Source organism: Acipenser ruthenus, chromosome 13 (genome assembly GCF_902713425.1).
Source record: "Acipenser ruthenus chromosome 13, fAciRut3.2 maternal haplotype, whole genome shotgun sequence".
NCBI classification, from domain to species: domain Eukaryota; kingdom Metazoa; phylum Chordata; class Actinopteri; order Acipenseriformes; family Acipenseridae; genus Acipenser; species Acipenser ruthenus.
Genome location: NC_081201.1, coordinates 4,826,784 through 4,845,959, shown reverse-complemented (window position 1 = coordinate 4,845,959; position 19,176 = coordinate 4,826,784). Strand labels below are relative to the sequence as shown.

Genomic DNA, 19,176 nt, shown 5'->3' with positions numbered 1-19,176 from the left:
ATATTCTGAGGTACAGGATTAAATGCAGTAAAATAGGGGGCAGATAAGAGCAAAATAAAGCATATTTAAATGAAGGGTGATAGTGTCCCAGGATACAACAGAGGAGTTCTACAGGTGCTGTTTGAAGAGGTGAGTCTTAAGGAGGCGCCGGAATGTGGTCAGGGACTGGGCAGTCCTGACATCTGTAGGAAGGTCGTTCCACCACTGCGGAGCAAGGGTGGAGAAGGAGCGGGCTCGGGAGGCAGGGGAGCGTAGCGGAGGTAGAACCAGTCTTCTAGTGCAGGCGGAGCGGAGAGGTCGAGTGGGGGTGTAGGGAGAGATGAGGGTCTGGAGGTAGCTGGGTGCAGTCTGATCAAGGCATCTGTAGGCTAGTACAAGAGTCTTGAACTGGATGCGAGCGGTGATCGGGAGCCAGTGGAGCGAGCGGAGTAGTGGAGTAGCGTGGGCGAAGCGAGGTAGAGAGAACACCAGGCGAGCAGCAGAGTTCTGGATGAGCTGGAGCGGACGGGTGGCGGACGCAGGGAGGCCAGCCAGGAGGGAGTTGCAGTAGTCTAGGCGGGAGAGTACCAGGGCCTGGACCAGGAGCTGGGTAGCATAGTTGGTGAGGAAGGGTCGAATTCTTCGGATGTTGCTCAGGAAGAATCTGCAAGTGCGTGCCAGAGTGGAGATGTGCTGGGAATAAGAGAGGCAGGGGTCCAGGGTGACTCCAAGGTTCTTAGCTGAGGAAGAGGGAGAGAGAGTGGTAGATTCCAGAGGAACAGAGATAGAGAGATCAGAGGAGGGGGAGGAGGAGGGGAAGAAAAGGAGGTCAGATTTAGAGAGGTTGAGTTTGAGGTGATGCAAGTGCATCCAGGAGGAAATAGCAGACAGACAGGTAGAGATACGGGAGGAGATGGTGGAGTCAGAGGTGGGGAAGGAGAGGAAAATCTGAGCATCATCAGCATAGAAATGGTATGAGAAACCATAGGATGCGATGAGGGGGCCCAGGGAGCGGGTGTAGAGAGAGAACAGGAGAGGACCCAAGACTGACCCTTGGGGGACTCCAGTTAAGAGAGGGTGAGGTGTGGAGGTTGCTCCACGCCAGGTTACCTGGTAAGTGCGGTTGGAGAGGTAGGAGGAGAACCAGGCCAGAGCAGTGCCAGAGATCCCCAGGTCAGCAAGAGATGATAGTAGAATAGAGTGATCAACAGTGTCAAAGGCAGCAGAGAGGTCGAGGAGAATTAGGACAGAGGAGAGAGAGGCAGCTCGGGCACACTTAAGTGAGTTGGTGACAGACAGGAGGGCGGTTTCAGTGGAGTGAGCAGAGCGGAAGCCAGATTGGAGAGGGTCAAGCAGAGAGTGGTTGGACAGGAAAGCAGAGAGCTGGCGGTGTACAGTCCGCTCGAGGGTTTTGGAGAGGAAGGGTAGGAGGGAGACAGGACGGTAGCTCTGGAGGGAGGTGGGGTCGAGGGTAGGTTTTTTGAGGAGGGGAGTGATAGAGGCTTTTTTGAAGGCAGAGGGGAAGATGCCAGAAAGTAGAGAGGTGTTGAGGAGGGAGGAGATGAAGGGGAGTAGAGCAGGAGCAGCAGCTTGAAAGAGGTGAGTGGGGAAGGGGTCCAAGGCACACGTGGTGGGTTTGTGACCCTGGAGCAGGGAGGAGAGGTCAGAGTCTGAGAGGGGCAAGAAGGTGGAGAGGGAGGGCGAGTTAGTAGGGGATGTAGTGGGTGTAGGGGTATGTGTATATTAGTGGTTCTATATGAATGAATGGTTAATGCTATACAAAAACAACTGTTAGTGTAATGTAAATTCCAGCATACTCTGCTGACAATAATACATCTGGCATTAAAACCCCCCAGCACATAAACTGGGGGGGGGGGGGGGGGGGGTATTTTAACTGATCCATTCTGTTATTCGTTTTTATACAGATTTGTCGTTTTAAAAGTGTTTTTTTTTAATCGAACTTTTGCAATTTACTTATTTTATTTTTTAATTGCGTCCTAACACTGTGTGGTACGCTAAACTCACCAGTTAGTTAGTGGGTCCATGTATGTACAAATCAAATCAGATTTTATTTATTTTTTTAATCACAAACCCCATAACAAATGCACCAGTATTTACAAATAATAAAGGCATAAACGACTGTTACATGTAATAAAAATATTATAATTTTTTATATATATATATATATATATATATATAAAATATATATATATATATATAGAGTAGTTTTAAGTGCAGTTATTTTTCTAGACCCTTGAATATGTCCAATACATACACTTCCTGTGTACTGTGCAGTATGTGCTTCAGTGCATTAATATATAGTACCACCATAAATAAACAGAACAAACTTAAAAACCACGGGGTTTCCAATGCAGAAAATGCAGCAACACACTTCTGTTCGTACAAGTACTTATGCAATCTGAATGCAAGCAGAGTTTTTAAGCAAATAAACAGGAAGACTGAACAAAACAAGGGCTGGAACAGATTTTAAAAACTTGGTAACTCATTCAGTATCTCAAGTAAACCACAGGTACATCTATTGGTACATTTTTAGCGCACTGTATGTATTAATTTGACAGATTTTAGCATGTGTTTTATAATTATAATGTAAAATATAATAAAAGCAACCCACAATTCCAATTAATTGAAAATACATTTGAAATACATTTACATTTTATTTTTGTTAACTGGCAATTCCACAGCATTAAGCCCCTTACTGAATTGTGAAAATCAAGACCTATATGGCAAATTAAAAGTAGCCTTCTGTGACCTTTTCTTTCAAGCTACAGAAGCAATAACCTGAGGATTTAGAAACTTGCATTTTTTGTTTAAACGACAACAAAAAATATATTTGAAGGCATCATAAATCCTACATTTCAGTAACTTACATCTCAGTAAGATGTAACAGTAAACCCAGATATGGTTTAACTCTCTAACCTAGTAAGTTCACAGAGCTTATTTTAGGCACCCCATGATCAGTGTTAACCAGGGTCTGTGAAACCACCCCTAAATTCCTAACTACTCTATTAAATTAACTCAATTCCTAAGTAACTTCTAAACAGCACCCTCTTCACCCAACTGAAGGCCATAATATCAGACCTTCAAAAATGCTTTTGAAACCATATTCCCGGACCTTCTGTAGCAATGTTTTTTAATGTTGTGCAATGCTGAGGACTGCCTTTATGACAAACACATAAAAACATTTTAAAAATGATATTATAGAGGACTAGTTAATTTTAGTAACCCTGAGATTAAAAAAAAAAGCAAATTCTTATCACCACCAATTGTGCGTCACATTTGCAGGAGATTTGTAGAATACAATATTACTGTATTGCCCACTGCAGGCTGTCACAGTACCTTGCTCTGTAAAATAGACAGCTTGTATGAAAACGCACAATAATGAAGTATGACAGCTAAAGATATGATTAGCAGTGCACACTCGCTATGAGACTACTGCATGCTGTAGCAATACACAGTGGTACAATGTTAATGTAAATTGAGGAATTTGCTGGGTAAGGGATTCAGAGCATAAAAGTAAAAAATGATGATATGAACGAGTATGTGTGTATCTATTAGTACATGCATTTCGTCTGTGCAGTATTATTATCATATTGCAATCAAATCTTACCCTCTCTGTGTAAGGCTATGGCTTTTGAAGCTGTTTATTTTGCAAATGGAAGCACCAGATGCTGTAGCAGTATTAAAAGGTAGGCTTCATTGCAGATACAATAACTTTCAGATCAATATAAGCTCAACATACTGGTCTCATGAGACTAACATAACTAGGAATTGAAGATAGTAAAACACGGATTGAGAATAGGAAAGAGAATGTTGTGTATTAATTTTTTTTTTAAATATTTGAGACAGCTGTGGAAATGTAAGCAAAGCTTTCTTCAGTGAACCCCAGACCAACATTATGGTGTGTAGCACGCCCCACACAGCCTTTGCATCCTGGTCTGTATGATGTGTTTATATCAAAAGACAGCCTCCTTGTTTCTTACCGAATGAAAAAAGCAACTCAGATGGTCCAAAATGTTTGAAAAAGGATACAAACCAGAAGTACCTCATAACCATGTACATGCCATTAAATGCACACCTTTTCTCTTAACCTGTACAAATGTCTGGAATAAAAAAAAGTGGTACTGGTCCATTTTAAGCACTGCCTCAATTACGATTTTTTAACCCTCCCATCTTTACGAAGTTTTCGGTCTGCCATTCAGTTGAATGATCTGCTTGTAATCTTTGACCAGCTCCTTAAGCTGGTCCATATAGAAATAGACATTCTCTTCCATCCATTCCTCCACCGTGTCTGGGAAATAGATGTTCCCCATATGAATGTACAAGTCCTGGATTAATTTCTCCCAGTTGTCATGAAGCCTACAAAACAAAAGAAAACAATGCATCTATACAGCTAGAAAACTAAATCCAAGCCAGTGAAAGGAGATTATACAAACAAAATAAAGTTTTATTGTGGTAGTACTTTAATGTTATTTTACTATCAATCCATTTTTATTTTATATAGCGTCTTTCATAGTGGACCACCATCACAAAGCGCTTTACATGGGATTTCTGAAGTTGCCTAAAAGGCGTTTGGCATAATCGGTAATGAAAAAGCACAGAAATAACTTGCGGTGAAAAGCTTACCAAACTGTCAAATCTATGCAGCCGAAACCAAACCGAGTCACGTGTCATGTTATGCGAGACCTACCCTGGTTCAACAAGAAGCCTCAACCTCCCTATTCCTAATATGTAACTGGGAGTCTGGAATGAATTTATTTAAGTGAAAGGTTTCTACTGTAGTCAGCATCATTCAAGTCACCCCCAATGCAAGTAATATACGTGCACATACTTGAACACTCGGTCTCCAAACATCTCAATGTTTCTCGGGTTCGCGAAACTATACTTTCGGTGGTAGCGAGAAAACGTCCCTCTGATGTGCCTTTTCAAACAAAAAGAGGAGACAAAAACAGAAAAAAAAAGAAGTTCAGGTTTTATTTGTCACAATAAAACTTCATCTAAATGAAGATTTGATCGACAGCAGGATCCAATGTTAGCTATAGGATGAACAGTTAGGTATGAAAAAACAAAACAAGATTATTGCAATAGGTGCACTGGTAGACTTGTAATGTTAATTTGTATCAATACTAAAACAGTGAATGGTCTGACACTTACCCATCTTGAAGTAGGTTATCAATATCCATCTTCAGGTTTTCTTTGATGTGGTGAACCATCTGATAGATTTCATAGCCAGCAAAAGCACCTCCTCCTTCACTGTCAAAAAATAAGCATTATAACCACAGAATGAACATTGGAGATGACGTTAAACCTCTACTAATATCTGGTACTGTAGCTACGTCTTCTGTTCACTTGAGCACCTGCTATTTACCAGAAGCTCTTGTCAAGGTTGATACTGTTGCAGCCTAGGATATTCAGCGTCTGCTTTCTTGCTTCATCATTAAAACCACCTAAAAATGAACAGTGAAAACAGAAACAAATGCATACATCAAAACCATGATCATCATTCACAGAGCGGTATGTGGAATACATTATTGTAAAAATTCAAAACCACTGTTCTGAAAATAGAACTTTGAACGCATGTACCCTAGATTCTTTAAACTATGTGTGACAGAAATACAATGAGTTCTGGTGATAAATCTTCCTCCCGACCTGTGAGGGCACTAAAGAACGGGAGGAGAAGTATCTGGAAGGGCTGGCCTGACAGTTCGTTTCCAGGACCGGGAAGTGGGTCAGCCTGGAAGGAAGCGAGACTCTGTTGTAAGACCGTATTGATTTGACAGGTAAACGAGGGGCAGCTGCAACCGTTTACCTAGATATCATGCGGGATTAAATATATAGGGGCCAGGGTAACGCTGTTTTTTTCCTTCGTTTATGTTAAGCCAAGGACCGAGAAGGACGTAATAGAGAGCTACTGTATTACTCTGTAAAGAGTTGCGTTTGTGTGTTTGTGTTTGTTTGTCGCTGTAAAATAACTGTCTGTGTTTTTGGAATCACCAGACAGCTAAAGCACATCCGGAGCTGTCGCCGTGGGCCAGCACAAGCCGGATCACCACATCACGAACCGTCACAAAATAAAGTGTATTCACGCACCACCAGCACGACTGCACGCACCCGAGGCGGGTGAACGTGTTTTTGTTTCTTTGTGAAGACTGTACCCTGTGTTTTTCATCCCCGCGCTCTACACATCGTTGTGTATTGCCGGGGCTTATTATTTACAGTCACCAGACCAGAAAATAAAATAAAAGCATTTTTTCACTGGATTACCGTTGTCTGCCTGTCACTCCTGCACCGCATCACCGCTACACCTGTTCCCCTTACCAGCCACTTTGCCACATATGCCAAGGAATGTCCACACCAAGTTCCATCACAAATAAATGGGCTGAGCCTTGAGTTATAAGTATATGCGGTATATACACTGCCATTCAACACACAGACTTGTTAGACTTTAGTGTATGCCTAGGTGCTAATATATCATTTAAACGTATCATTTGTCTCTGTTGCAGTGATAATATTAAACTATTAGAAAATCCCCCTTAAATGAAAGCTGCACAACTTTACCATGAACCAGACTCTGCAAGCAGACAGCCATCGCAGGGACGGCAACAGGAAAGAGTTCACACAAAGCTGAAAAGTGATCGTATCTGAAAAACACATCAAGAAAAGGTAGGTATAGAGTTAAGTAAATGGCCCCACAACTGCCCATTTCCACCCCTGCCATTGCATTACATCATATCTCATTCATCACTTAATAAGCAGAAAAGCTTTTCAGATTGATACCAGGTCTCTCAGCACTGCACAAACGAAGCTGCTAGATGATAATTCTTGATACTAGCCATGCTAGTTGAGATAAGATCATATATGTTGGTTTAACTTAGCAGAGTTTTGCTCATCTTTGCGAGCTGCCTTGCCTATCCCCAACAAGAAAATGTAAAATAAAATTATCTATCAGGACCGGATTATCCATGATTGGGTAACCTTGATATGCAATGAAAATAAATGTCTCCTCTTACCTCTGCCAGCCAGTCAGTGCAATGCCTTGAAAGCGAATGGAGGGGTGTTTCTCCATTGTACCGATGACTTTCAGCCACGATAATTGGTTGTTCATGTGTTGATTAATCGGAGTCCAGATCTGAGCAGAGCCCGACGCTCCTTTAAAAGAACTGGCGAACCACACCGTTTTGAACCCTGCCTTAGCGTAGTTAGATATGTACGTCTCTGAAATATAATTGGAAACAAAAATAAATAAATACTATGAAAAATCTGTTACATTTTAATCAACTTTTAAAAAGCACTGGTTCAACATGACTGCAGTAGGTACTGGAAGGATATGTAATCCTTCCTGGCTGATTTTAAAGGCTCAATTTCTCTTAAAATGATTCCTCATATATGCACAACAAATATCTTTTACCACAAATAGGACCTATCAATAAAATCTGAGCACGCATAAGAGGCTTTCTCCTTGACAAAACATTAACTACATACTTGTGAATCCAGTGAGTAAACAGGTCTTAAACAGTACTGGCATTAAGCCATGGAATAAAACATTTTAAAAAAGTCTTACCAATCAATTCAATGTTTAACTGGGAGCTATAGTCCCAGATCATGGGGGAGGCAAAGAGGGTAATACCAGACTCTGAAACATAAAAACAGCAGTTAGCCGTCCATATAATAATAATAATAATAATAACCTATTTACAATGATATAGCGCTTCAGGCATACATACAAACATGCAGTAATTTCTTATGATCAATAGCAACGATAAGAGTGAGCTTGACTTCTTTGCTAACCTTCTAGTATCTCTACGCTGATCTGCCTCATCATATCATCCCACATGAGCAGGCTGACCCCGGGGTACTTGCTCACGATGAAGCCCCCAACTTTCTTCATGTGATTAAGGAACATCTTTCCCTTGTCCCCGTTGTTGCTGTTCAGCCAGTTTTTGGACTCCTCTCCTTCCCCGAGATGATATACCTACAAGAGCACAGAGACGTTAAACCACCAAACAAGACAAAACTCTGCTATACAAAAAAAAAAAAACAGACTTAAAGTAACAAAAACTATGCTAACTGTGTGCAATTATTTAAAGCTAACACTGCATACAATGCTCAAAGATATTAGTTATTTTCATCACAGTGTGTTTGTTTTGTTACAGGGATGGAAAGAAGATTCACATTGCATAGTCATTGATCTGACAATGACTTTAATCAGACATACCTGAGCTTGTTACCTCTACACTGGGGCTGATCAAGCTCATATCAAAACCTAGAAGGGTGGAGTCTTATATCCATCCGTGTCATTTGCTTTGGGCTGAAAGCACCTGCTCTCCATCTCTCAAAGTAGAGCACAGACAGTTGAGCTGTACAGTGAACAACCGCTTGGGGGACACTGCATCTTTATATTGCTCTTCTTAAGGTATAGCTAGCCGACAAATTATTACAGACTGTTCTGCATTTGTTACAGACAGGCTGTTGTCATTATTAGATTTTTTTTCAGAATCTGATGTGTTGAGGTATTGAAACCAATAGAGGAGCCTTCCTTGTGCCTTTACCTCGTCTGCTCCAACGTGGATCCAGCTGGCCTTGGGGTGTCTGTCTAGCACCTGCGAGATGAGGTCCTTTACCAGCAATAGGGAGTCCGGCATATGTGGGTTCAGGCTGTTGGGGAACTTGGTCACCTCACGCAGCGCGTGATATTTCTCGTGCTTCAGAACAAACTGTTCACAAAGTAAAAAAATAAATAAATAAAAATGTTAGCCATTTTGAATGTTCATTTTAAAATGAGCGATTATGTTTTTTGGAAACGCTAGATTTATGTAACAATTTAGGCAGACAGAGAAAGATATACTGACATAATCTGAAACACAGATGCACCAATTGTTACTGAATAAACATTCCAAATCATTAACACTGGAAAGTTAAAAAAAAAAAAAAAAAAAAACACAAAGCAACACTGCATTACATCAACTAATGCACAGAATTCACATATAGTACCTCCAAATGTCCAAAGACCTGCACCAACGGGATGACTTCCAGTTTACTTAGTTCTGCAAGATGCTGGATCTTTTCAATGTCTTCCACACTGTGCCAATGAAAGAGCAGAGACTAGATTATTTTAACAGGGTAGTGACCACAGCAGAAATCTTTGACTTGGGAGGTTCAGGTGAAACTCATGCAATCCCACAACTGGCTATTGGGAAGCAATTTTTTCTTTAGCTCAGTATCTACAGGAGCCAAATATACTCTACAACCCTGGTGAATAGGGATTAACTATCAAATCACATTGGCCCCATTCATTACCTGTAAGCATTCTCTGACTTGAGGATTTCAAGGTCTCCTGAATAGGGAAACATGTCTTCATACTCAATTAAAACCCCATTGGCACCCAGTTTGAACAGGAGCGGAAATATCTGTAATGACACAGGAAGCGTAAACGTAACAGTGAAAAAAATATGTATGGAGTCATTCTTTTTGGATTCGTTCCCATTTCTGCAGCTGAATTTGGGGTCCTCTCTACAGCAGGTAACCTCCGAGTGTGTGCAATTTCTTTGGATTAAAACATTTTTTTCAGGATTCGTGGCATGGAAGAAAACATGCATTGTTAGATTATTCCAAATAACTGTACAAGAGGAATTATTAACTTCTGCTAATGTGTAATAATCCAAAAATCGCCTTTGTATAAAAGACAAGTTTTGCCTAATGCCAATTATGCAAAATATGTCAGCTACAGAAGTCTATGCTGAAAAAATACAGAATGCCCACTGACATACCTCTTCTCCAGCTCTGGTCTATTGTGCTCATCTGCAATAGGAACGCTGCAATTCAGATGGATTTCCTATAATTATGAATTTTTGCTTCCTAGCTTATACCATTTTCTGCACATTTATGGCTTTGACAAGCACATCTTGGCCTCACACTGTTTAAGTGTTCCAGTATAGTTACACTGGATACTGCAGCATTAAGCAACTCTCAGGCCTCTTCTAATATAAACAGTACTCATCTTTCCCTAACCATCACCGCCCAAACCCTTACCTGTTCTAAATAAGAGACTTTGGGAGCAGCCCCTTTAAGATCAAGGTGGACGATCCTCATCTGAGTGGAGCTAAAATCCTTCACCGGATGCAGCTTTGGCTTTTCCTGGTCCTGTTGTTGCTGGTCCGGTTTCTCTTCTTGTTTCCATGGTTCCTGGGGCTTCTCAAGTTCCCCTTCTGCATGTTTTGGAGCCTCTTCCTGAACTTTACTTTCTTCCTCTGGTGACATGACATCCCCCTCTCTTTTCCCCCAGAACATATCGGGCTCAGAAACATGTTCCTCAACACTTAAATACAAAAGCAAATAGAACAGCGCAATAACATGCAGCAAGACAGACAAGTAACGATGCACTCCAAGAACAAAGTATTTTATATATCAAAACATCTTTAGCAGTATGTAAATTAGTAGATCAAAGACTAACATCTCATCATTTCTTTTTTATTCCCAAATAAAGCACATTATGCTTTTAATTGCATCCCTCTATATGCTTAGAGGAAGGAGAAGGGGAGAGACAGCTATTTTATCTATCTTCACTAACAGAAAGTCACTTCACACCTGAATTTTACACTGTGACAAAGTATGTAGCAAACATACTTTATTTTTGGAAATGCGTTAAGAGTGATGCAAATGTGCTTTTATAAAACAAGTCTGTCTGGCACTGAGTGCAGATTAAGTTAACAATCAATGTGATTCCATCCTTGTATAAACACCTTTCTGTTGTTATTGGGTGTAATGCAAATACCCTTTATTTTTTGGTGGTGAGTCACTTAAGGATTTAAGATTGTTCTGTGGATTAGTTCAGCCTTAACAAACAAGAGCAGCAATTGTTCACTCACGGTCTATGAAATAAGCTTACCTCGAGTTTGAAAACCATTTCATGGCTGCCATTACAATCAACAGAAACACAATCAGGCGCACCAGAATGGCTTTTCTTGGCCCTTGCATAATCTCTGAGCTTCTAAGATGAAACGCAGACAAGAACATAAAAGACAAACAATATGTAAGAATTCAAACAGTTTTTAATAGTAATGTTAAAAAAAGAAGATGCCAATTATATAAGAAATCACATAGTAAGTGGATCAAAGTTGAAATTTTGGTATCTAACAATCTATAGTAAGTTTTTCTAGATGTGATCAGTTTCAAACGTAAAAATCTGACTTGCTCTTGGATTCAATACAAATGTAATATTATGGGTTTTTTTTCAATCAAGTTACTAATATTTTACATAAATATGCTTTTATTTTATTTATTTTTTATTTTAGCTCCTGAGCTTAATCATAGTCGTTTTACTCCACAAGTGAGTTTCTCTGAAAATAAGTCTTTGTGTGTGGAAACTGTTTCATATAAATTTTCAAGTAAATAACTTAACATCTGTGCAGCACCTTAACAGTTAACAATATACTTCAGCCAAATGGCACATATTTATAGAAGTTTGAACACCAATTCTCAGCAGCATATGCTACCAAACTGCAATAAACCTGTTTAACAGGATGAAAGGTGGGAGCTCACCCACACCCCAACAGGAAACACAGAAAAACAGTCACTGCTAGCGTTCACAGGTGTACGTGTTTATTTTGCACTGGATACTGCACACAAATTGGCAAAGATTAACACAGACTATCAGGTTGTATCATCAATAACTGACATTCAACATACAAGATCATAACTGACCTAATAATCCTCTCTCCCCCCAAAGACACGGCATTAAATAATCTCCAGCCACGCCTACTTAACAGGATTCATTATTTTATAAACATTTGCACCTGGCATGATTTTATACAAAAATAAACATTTACACTTTTACAATAAAACATTCATATATTTTACGTTAAACATGTTTCTTCTCATTTACGCGTATGTGTTTAACCTGCCTGCATGTCGTCTTTGTTTAGAAACGATCGTTAAAACTATTATATGGCTTACTTATTATCATTGTCATTATTATTCTTTAGTCGTTAACTATTACCAGTAAAGACTGAAAAATAGCATTACCCCTTCTACTGGAAGATTACCTAACATATGACAATAAGAAAACACGGCAACTCTTTATATTGTGTTGCATAAATTAATATTAAATAGATATACAATTGCATATTAAATTAATATTTAATAAATATGCAATAGCTGGTTTCTTGCTAAACGTTAACCAGATGTCGATTGAAAATGTAATTGCATATCACGTCCATTTATATTATGTTTTGTTACCCTTGAAAATATGTAATCATTGTCCATTGTTTAGATGTTTTTAATTGAAAATACAGTTACTCAGATTTAAATGTTAATGAAAAGTAACAAGCAATAATTGAATGTAAATTTGATATCAATTGCATATTTATTAATTTAATATGCAATTGCATCTCTATGTAATATTAATTTATGCCACGCAATATAAAGCGTTACCCCAAACCCGTGTTCTACGTGTATAGCTACGGTAACCTCATTAATGGAAGCGCCCTCTAATTACAACAATACACCGTCATATCTAATAAACCCATGGCTCTATCCCCAGTAGAATAACACTCGACCATGACCCTCACACTGAGATCACATTCTGGAGCGAACACGTGACTGCTGTTTGTTCTATTCATATTCAGTATTATACTGCAGTTCTGGTGGGAATCTGTTTTTTCAACATGTGAAGCTCAGCCAGTGCAGACCTGCACGTGCCTCATGGTGCAAAATAAACTTTACAACAATCTAACCGGTGTGGTGTTATTTTGTGGTACATGTTAAAACGTGGTACAACGTGTACTGCGCATGCGCACATGATTGTAGCTCAGAAAACAAGGAACCCACATCTGAAAGTGGTATGATGTACTGAGTTTGGCCCTTAAAGTTATATATATATATATATATATATATATATATATATATATATATATATATATATATATATATATATATATATATTTGACAACTCAGCAAATGTATGTGACCAACTGATGAGCAACACATTTGGTTATCTAAAATTGTAAAGAGATACGATTTTGTGGGTGATCTACAGTTTGTCTTGTTTGTAGTAACTTGTGCAGTAGTCATTCACAGCAATGACAGCGTACCATTTTCTAGCATTAAACGGGTACGCGTACCACATTGTGACAATGTACCACTTTCTAGCCCTACAGCTGGTACCCATGTAATGAGCAATTTTTCACATACATCACAGCTCTACTTGAACACCTAAATTAGCTATTATTAAACATTGCCACTGTTGTAAAACCTGCTTGCTATTACTATATGGGGCTTCATAGAACCTAGTACTGTACAAGGAGTGCAGAAACCTGGCATTTTTATATATATATAAAAATGTATGTATGTATGTATGTGTGTGTATATATATATATATATATATATATATATATATATATATACACACACACACACACACACACACACACACATACATACATACATACATAGACACACACAGCTTTAAAATACACTTCCTGGTTCTACAACAGACAAAGTAATGTTATATCACACCACATGAATAGTATAATTTATAACATTGGCATCGTTTAAAATTTCTTCTCACAGATCGGTTTATAATAACTTGAAGTTGATAAATTACCTACCTTGCCTGAGCACCGGAGACTGTAGCAGTTTTCTGCTTGCTACGGATACAAAGTGGACGGTTGTAATTTTCGATTCTTCTGACACACTAATAATATTAAAAAATAAATAAAATATAGCAAGTACAGCGGGATTGTTAGAGGCGTCGTCCCTGTTTAACGTCTGTGTTTTCTTTTCTGCAGCAACCAAGATTCGTGGCCAGTTGAAATGTGAGTAGCTGGGATACAAAAAGGAAACCGTGTGTCAAGACACCCACACCATGGCCAATAGAAAATGTTTTGCAAGAATGTATTTTGCAGGTGCATGGCGCACTGTAGTAACTGAACTACTGCACCAAGATACCAGTACAGCGTCTTTGTCCAGTTTACGAAAAATACCGTATATTCTGTCATGTCGCGACCTGTCTTGTTTCACTTCTATTAAATTAAACCTAATTCATAAAAGTAAACAAAAAGCGTATTTTTTTTTATTATTTTTTTTTTTTAAAGCAAACACGCCTTACCCACCCCGGAAGTGACCATCAACAACAAATGCTACTTTTCTTCACGGCATTTAAATAAAGCAGGACAGGTGCATGTTGGTTACAGTTTTTATAATAATTGATTATTGGTTATTTAAAAAAAAAAAAAGAAGAAGAAAGAAAAAGCGAAATACTAAAGCACAAACACGACATATTCAATGACAAAAGTACAAATACAGTTGATTAACATTTACAATAGAAATAAAACAATAGTATTTTCAAAGACTTTAGTGTATAGTTTAAAAAAAAACGCACCCACATAAATACACTAATGGACAAATCTCCCTTTGGAATTTCTGAAGCAGCGTCTTAATCTTGGATTCGGAACTTGCGATCTCGAATGTTTGTTGTAGTAGGGAAGATTTCAAAAGGGGGAAATCTCTCAGAGTACACGGTAGGTAGATAAATTAAAACGTTGAATGTATTTTTCTGTAAGGCATATTGATACAGTGTTTCTGATTATGTTAGATAAAATACTGGGCTATGTTACACTCAACTCACGTATTTAAAAATACAAAATTCCAGATTTGTCATCATTAACCTTATGTGAGTTAAGTGTAACGTAACCAAATTGTATTTGTTGTCAGCTGTAAATGATGAACAAGGTATTTCACCCCCATATTTCTGACTACTGATGTCCAAAATATTCCATTGCTGTACTGTACGTTTGGTTTATAACGCTCCAATTGTTATTGACATTTCTCTGTCGATGAAAGGGTGTATGCAATAATCCTGCTAAGATGAATGCAAACCAAGGCACTGTGGGCAGCGATCCAGTTATCCTAGCGACAGCTGGGTATGATCACACCGTTCGCTTCTGGCAGGCCCACAGTGGGGTTTGCACCAGGACTGTCCAACATCAAGATTCTGTATCCTTTTCACACCACTGGATTAATGCATTGTATTGTATAAGGCAGTGTGAATCAGTTGATAGTGAGGGATTGCAGTCTGAAGCCTAAGGAACACGAAGCCAAGTTGCCTCATGTCTCCTTAAACCAGGTTTCACGCCACTGTTCCTGAAAAAGTGGCTTTGTGTTCCCCCATTTTGAGATCTCCCAAAATTGATTTGTCCGTACTTACTGTTAAACTGTGACTATGTAAATGAATATGAAGCAATTTTGAAGAATTTACTTTAAAAGTTTTCTTTATTTAGGAGAATGTATTTCTAAACGCATCTTGGGGAATAGGCTGCTAGCATATACTAACAGGTATACAATTGATAAAAACAAAAATGGATCAAATCATTGCATTATGATATCCAAAACTGTCTCAATTAAATAAGTATTGAATTGTTCAGCAATTCTCCTTAATGAACGCTCCAGCAAGTGAATTCCCTGGAGATCACTCCAGATCGCAGTATGATAGCAGCGGCAGGTAGGTGTGTTCTAGTTTAGACAAATGGATTATGCTGTGAGACACACATAATTGTGAATTAGATTATTTTTTGTAGAGTGTTTCTAAACACAAAGTTATCAGAAGCAACATGAATAATCATGTAAAATGGGGAAAATAAGAAACATGTACTAGTCATTAAAAAAAAACTTAATTTGAATGTATTTGTAAGGTTCAGCAGGATCTAGAAAAAACTTATATGTCTATAAATCCTTTGTAGCTATGAACTGCTTTTCTTCTTGACATTAGCATGGATTTTATTCCACTACCAAGAGGGGACTATTGTTCCTGAAGAACAGGTTACACACAACAAAACCGGCAGTGATTATGGAAATATTTTACAAACCAAATGTATGTTTACGCTGCAGGCTACCAGCACATTCGAATGTATGATCTGAACTCAAATAACCCCAACCCTGTGATCAATTATGATGGTGTCAGCAAGAACATCACTTCGGTGGGGTTTCATGAGGATGGCCGCTGGATGTACACAGGGGGGGAGGACTGCATGGCCAGGATCTGGGACTTAAGGTAGCATGCAAACAAAATACAGACTTCCTTTAATAATAGGTTAAACCACTGAATTTATAACTTGACAATTCTTATTCGTATATACAAGTAAAAACAACGTCCAACCAGTCTCTATAGCATCTACTCAAAATACAGACCATTTTGAATATGTATTTTTTTGATCATCTAAGATTTAAAACTACTGTGTCATTAATTCACTATCTAAATTAGTCATATATACAGTAAATTGCATGTATAATTCACTATCAACATGACATAACCCAAATTTGAGAAATAATGTGGGAAATAATGTGGGTCAGTATGTTGTGCAGATAATCAAAAAATTATTAAAAGAGAAATCCAGGCATTCATGTCCAGGCATTTTAATTTTGTTTTGTAAGGTCACGGAACCTGCAGTGCCAACGGATCTTTCAAGTCAACGCACCTATTAACTGTGTCTGCTTGCATCCAAATCAGGTAGTCAATATTTCTGCTAATGTATTTTCCTTAGCAACAACTTGGCTCAAGAAATAGAAAAAAGCATTTTTGTTCCTCCAAGCTGATTTGTATTTACATTTATTTTACCCACTTCATAAAAAGGTTTGCCCACTTTGTAAAATGGTTTTCAGTAGATGGAAGATGTGATAGCTGTGTGAACACCATGTTGTACAACAAACTAAACTTAGACGTTTGAGATATGATATTCATCACAGTGATTAAATAAATGTTCAAAGAGGAAGAGCAAAAAAACAAAAAACAAAGTTGATTGCTGTTTGTTTAATTATTTAATTGGATTTTTTGTTTTTTTAAGGCAGAACTTATTGTTGGTGACCAGAGTGGAGTTATTCATATCTGGGATCTTAAAACTGATCACAACGAACAGCTGATTCCAGAGCCAGAGGTTTCAATTAACTCAGTTCATATCGATCCTGATGCCAGCTACATGGCAGCTGTCAACAGCTCAGTAAGTTACCAGTGTAATAATGTATGCAGATAAATGTCCAGAAATCACATTTTGCTGCACACATTCTGCTTTCGCTTCAATCACACACTGTAACGCAAAACCAAATTGGTTTGCAGTTTAACAAACATTCAATTTAAACTGTACGTCTATGATGATTAATACACAGTGTTGAATAGGGCATTTGTGTTTCTTTTGTTTGTATAGGGAAATTGTTACGTGTGGAATTTGACTGGAGGCATTGGAGAGGAGGTGACGCAGCTGATTCCCAAGACAAAAATACCAGCCCACAAACGATACGCCCTCAGATGTAAATTTAGCCCAGATTCTACGTAAGTGGACCATTTTTTAAGTTCTCTTCCGAATTACTGATTATTTCTGTAACTTCGAGCCAGTGAATAGATACCTTACAGCACTGGTGTAAGATATCCATTCACTGGAACCCCACACCTTTCTGCCAGTGCAGAGCTTCACATGCCCGTAACAAAATGAAAGCTGTAGTTTAGAAATGTGTCTGGAGGGGGTTATGCCTGTAATGTGATGATTTCTAATGTTACCCAACAGACTCTTAGCTACTTGTTCTGCTGACCAGACCTGCAAGATATGGAGAACCTCCAACTTCTCTCTGATGACAGAGCTGAGCATCAAGAGCAGTAACCCGGGCGAGACGTCTCGTGGATGGATGTGGGACTGCGCCTTCTCTGGGGATTCACAGTACATTGTCACGGGTAAGAAAGCTACTCTAGTATGAGAACTTGGTTTTACTTTTAAATCAAAATGCCATCTGGCTATTTTGTTATTTTTTGTCTTTTGAATGATTTTTACCACTGTCAATGCAAAGGTGAGAGAAAATAACTGGACCCTGATATTATCAGGGTTGTCCGTTTACTTAGTGTTGTCTACTTCTGATTCTAATATATTCAGGAAATTATTTCCCAATTGCGGCAAACTGGGTTAAAGCAAGATAATATGCAAAGGGAAGTTCAAAAAGGGTATAATCAGTATTCTTGGGTGAGACAAAGAAACCACTACAAAAGGTGTGCTGTCTGTCTAATTTAGTTCACACTAAAAGTTGAAATAGCTCAAACTGCTATGCAATGGGAGTCTTAAATTACAACCTGCTTAGTATCTCTTATTTTGTTGTTTCAGCCTCGTCAGATAACCTGGCCAGGCTGTGGTGTGTGGAGACGGGCGAGATCAAGAGAGAGTACAGCGGTCACCAGAAAGCTGTTGTGTGCCTGGCCTTTAATGACAGCGTCCTGGGGTAACGAGATGACTTCTTCACTGCTGGATTTCATCTGAGAAGGCTGACCTGTTTCTTTGTTTGTGTATATATGCACACTTCCTCAGCAGTGAAATATGGACCACTTTATTAGCACATTGACTAGCAAAGGAACAGTTCATTTTATCATGTTTGCTATGATCCCTGATGTGTTTCTGCTGAGTAAATTTAGAATTGTTTTTATTTGTAATTTTACTAAGACTGCAGAGGCATCAGGCCTTAAGGTCTGATGTGTCCTGATAGAAAAACAAGGATTGTCAGACCCTTTTCTGATGACTGGTCCTGATGCATTATATGTCACATGGTGGAAGTTGCTATGTTGACGTACTCCAAACGGGACCTACACACATAAAACGACCTTTAAGACAGCCTGAATCATGGAAGCATGACCACTTGTGCCAGATTTGCCACTCTATTGGCTAAAAGGTCTCCCCTAAAACCCATTCCGCATCCTCTGTTTATAAATGATATATGACCTCAAGAGAAATTTCTCAACTGTAAAATAAAATGTACTGGTAGTGAGGGTATTTATATAATAATAATTATATAATGTAGTTGCTTTGACTGGTGAACAGCAATTATTGCTTAATACAAAAGTGTTTTTATTTTATATGCAGTGTGTGTATATATATATATATATATATATATATATATATATATATATATATATATATAAGTAGTGCAACAATTAATCGATGCATCGATTATTGATCATCTGCCCTTAAATTTGCATCAAATTACAACCCAGTTTGAAGTCTCCTGTTGCCGGTTTGCATTAAAACCATTTTTTTGTACTAAAAAGTGACAAGAACACAGCATATACTTTTTATGTTATATGTAATCATTTCAAAAGAATGCCAACATTAAATCTATCGATTACCTTCTTTTGTTTCAAAGTATGTTGTGTTTGGA

General features: G+C 38.5%; 2 protein-coding genes across 5 annotated transcripts; one reads left to right on the top strand and one right to left on the bottom strand.

The window, feature by feature from the left end:
* Nucleotides 1-2,187: 2,187 nt before the first annotated feature.
* Nucleotides 2,188-14,480, bottom strand: LOC117418378 (hexosaminidase D-like). 3 transcript variants are annotated; one of them, XM_034031345.3, is made up of 15 exons: nt 14,375-14,480; nt 13,602-13,816; nt 10,883-10,984; nt 10,027-10,312; nt 9,295-9,404; nt 8,989-9,076; nt 8,547-8,711; nt 7,786-7,969; nt 7,559-7,630; nt 7,008-7,212; nt 6,556-6,638; nt 5,366-5,444; nt 5,152-5,250; nt 4,829-4,918; nt 2,188-4,356 (listed from the first exon to the last, which is right to left on the bottom strand). In XM_034031345.3, the coding sequence occupies exons 3-15, from the start codon at nt 10,969-10,971 to the stop codon at nt 4,173-4,175; spliced, it is 1,734 nt and encodes a 577-aa protein (XP_033887236.1). In that variant the 5' UTR covers nt 10,972-10,984; nt 13,602-13,816; nt 14,375-14,480; the 3' UTR covers nt 2,188-4,172. The 3 variants fall into 3 exon arrangements, with proteins under 3 accessions (XP_033887236.1, XP_058891483.1, XP_033887238.1); XM_059035500.1 differs by lacking the exon at nt 14,375-14,480 and having other exon boundaries at nt 13,602-14,073; XM_034031347.3 differs by lacking the exon at nt 14,375-14,480 and having other exon boundaries at nt 10,883-10,981; nt 13,602-14,073.
* On the top strand, nt 14,433-19,148 carry mlst8 (MTOR associated protein, LST8 homolog (S. cerevisiae)). Of its 2 annotated transcripts, none has more exons than XM_034031348.3 (9): nt 14,433-14,513; nt 14,836-14,988; nt 15,442-15,493; nt 15,880-16,042; nt 16,423-16,498; nt 16,833-16,985; nt 17,190-17,314; nt 17,547-17,710; nt 18,132-19,148. In XM_034031348.3, exons 1-9 carry the CDS (start codon nt 14,460-14,462, stop codon nt 18,248-18,250), a joined length of 1,059 nt encoding a protein of 352 aa, XP_033887239.1. In that variant the 5' UTR covers nt 14,433-14,459; the 3' UTR covers nt 18,251-19,148. The 2 variants fall into 2 exon arrangements, with proteins under 2 accessions (XP_033887239.1, XP_033887240.1); XM_034031349.3 differs by lacking the exon at nt 14,433-14,513 and adding an exon at nt 14,579-14,724.
* The last annotated feature ends 28 nt before the right edge of the window (nt 19,149-19,176 follow it).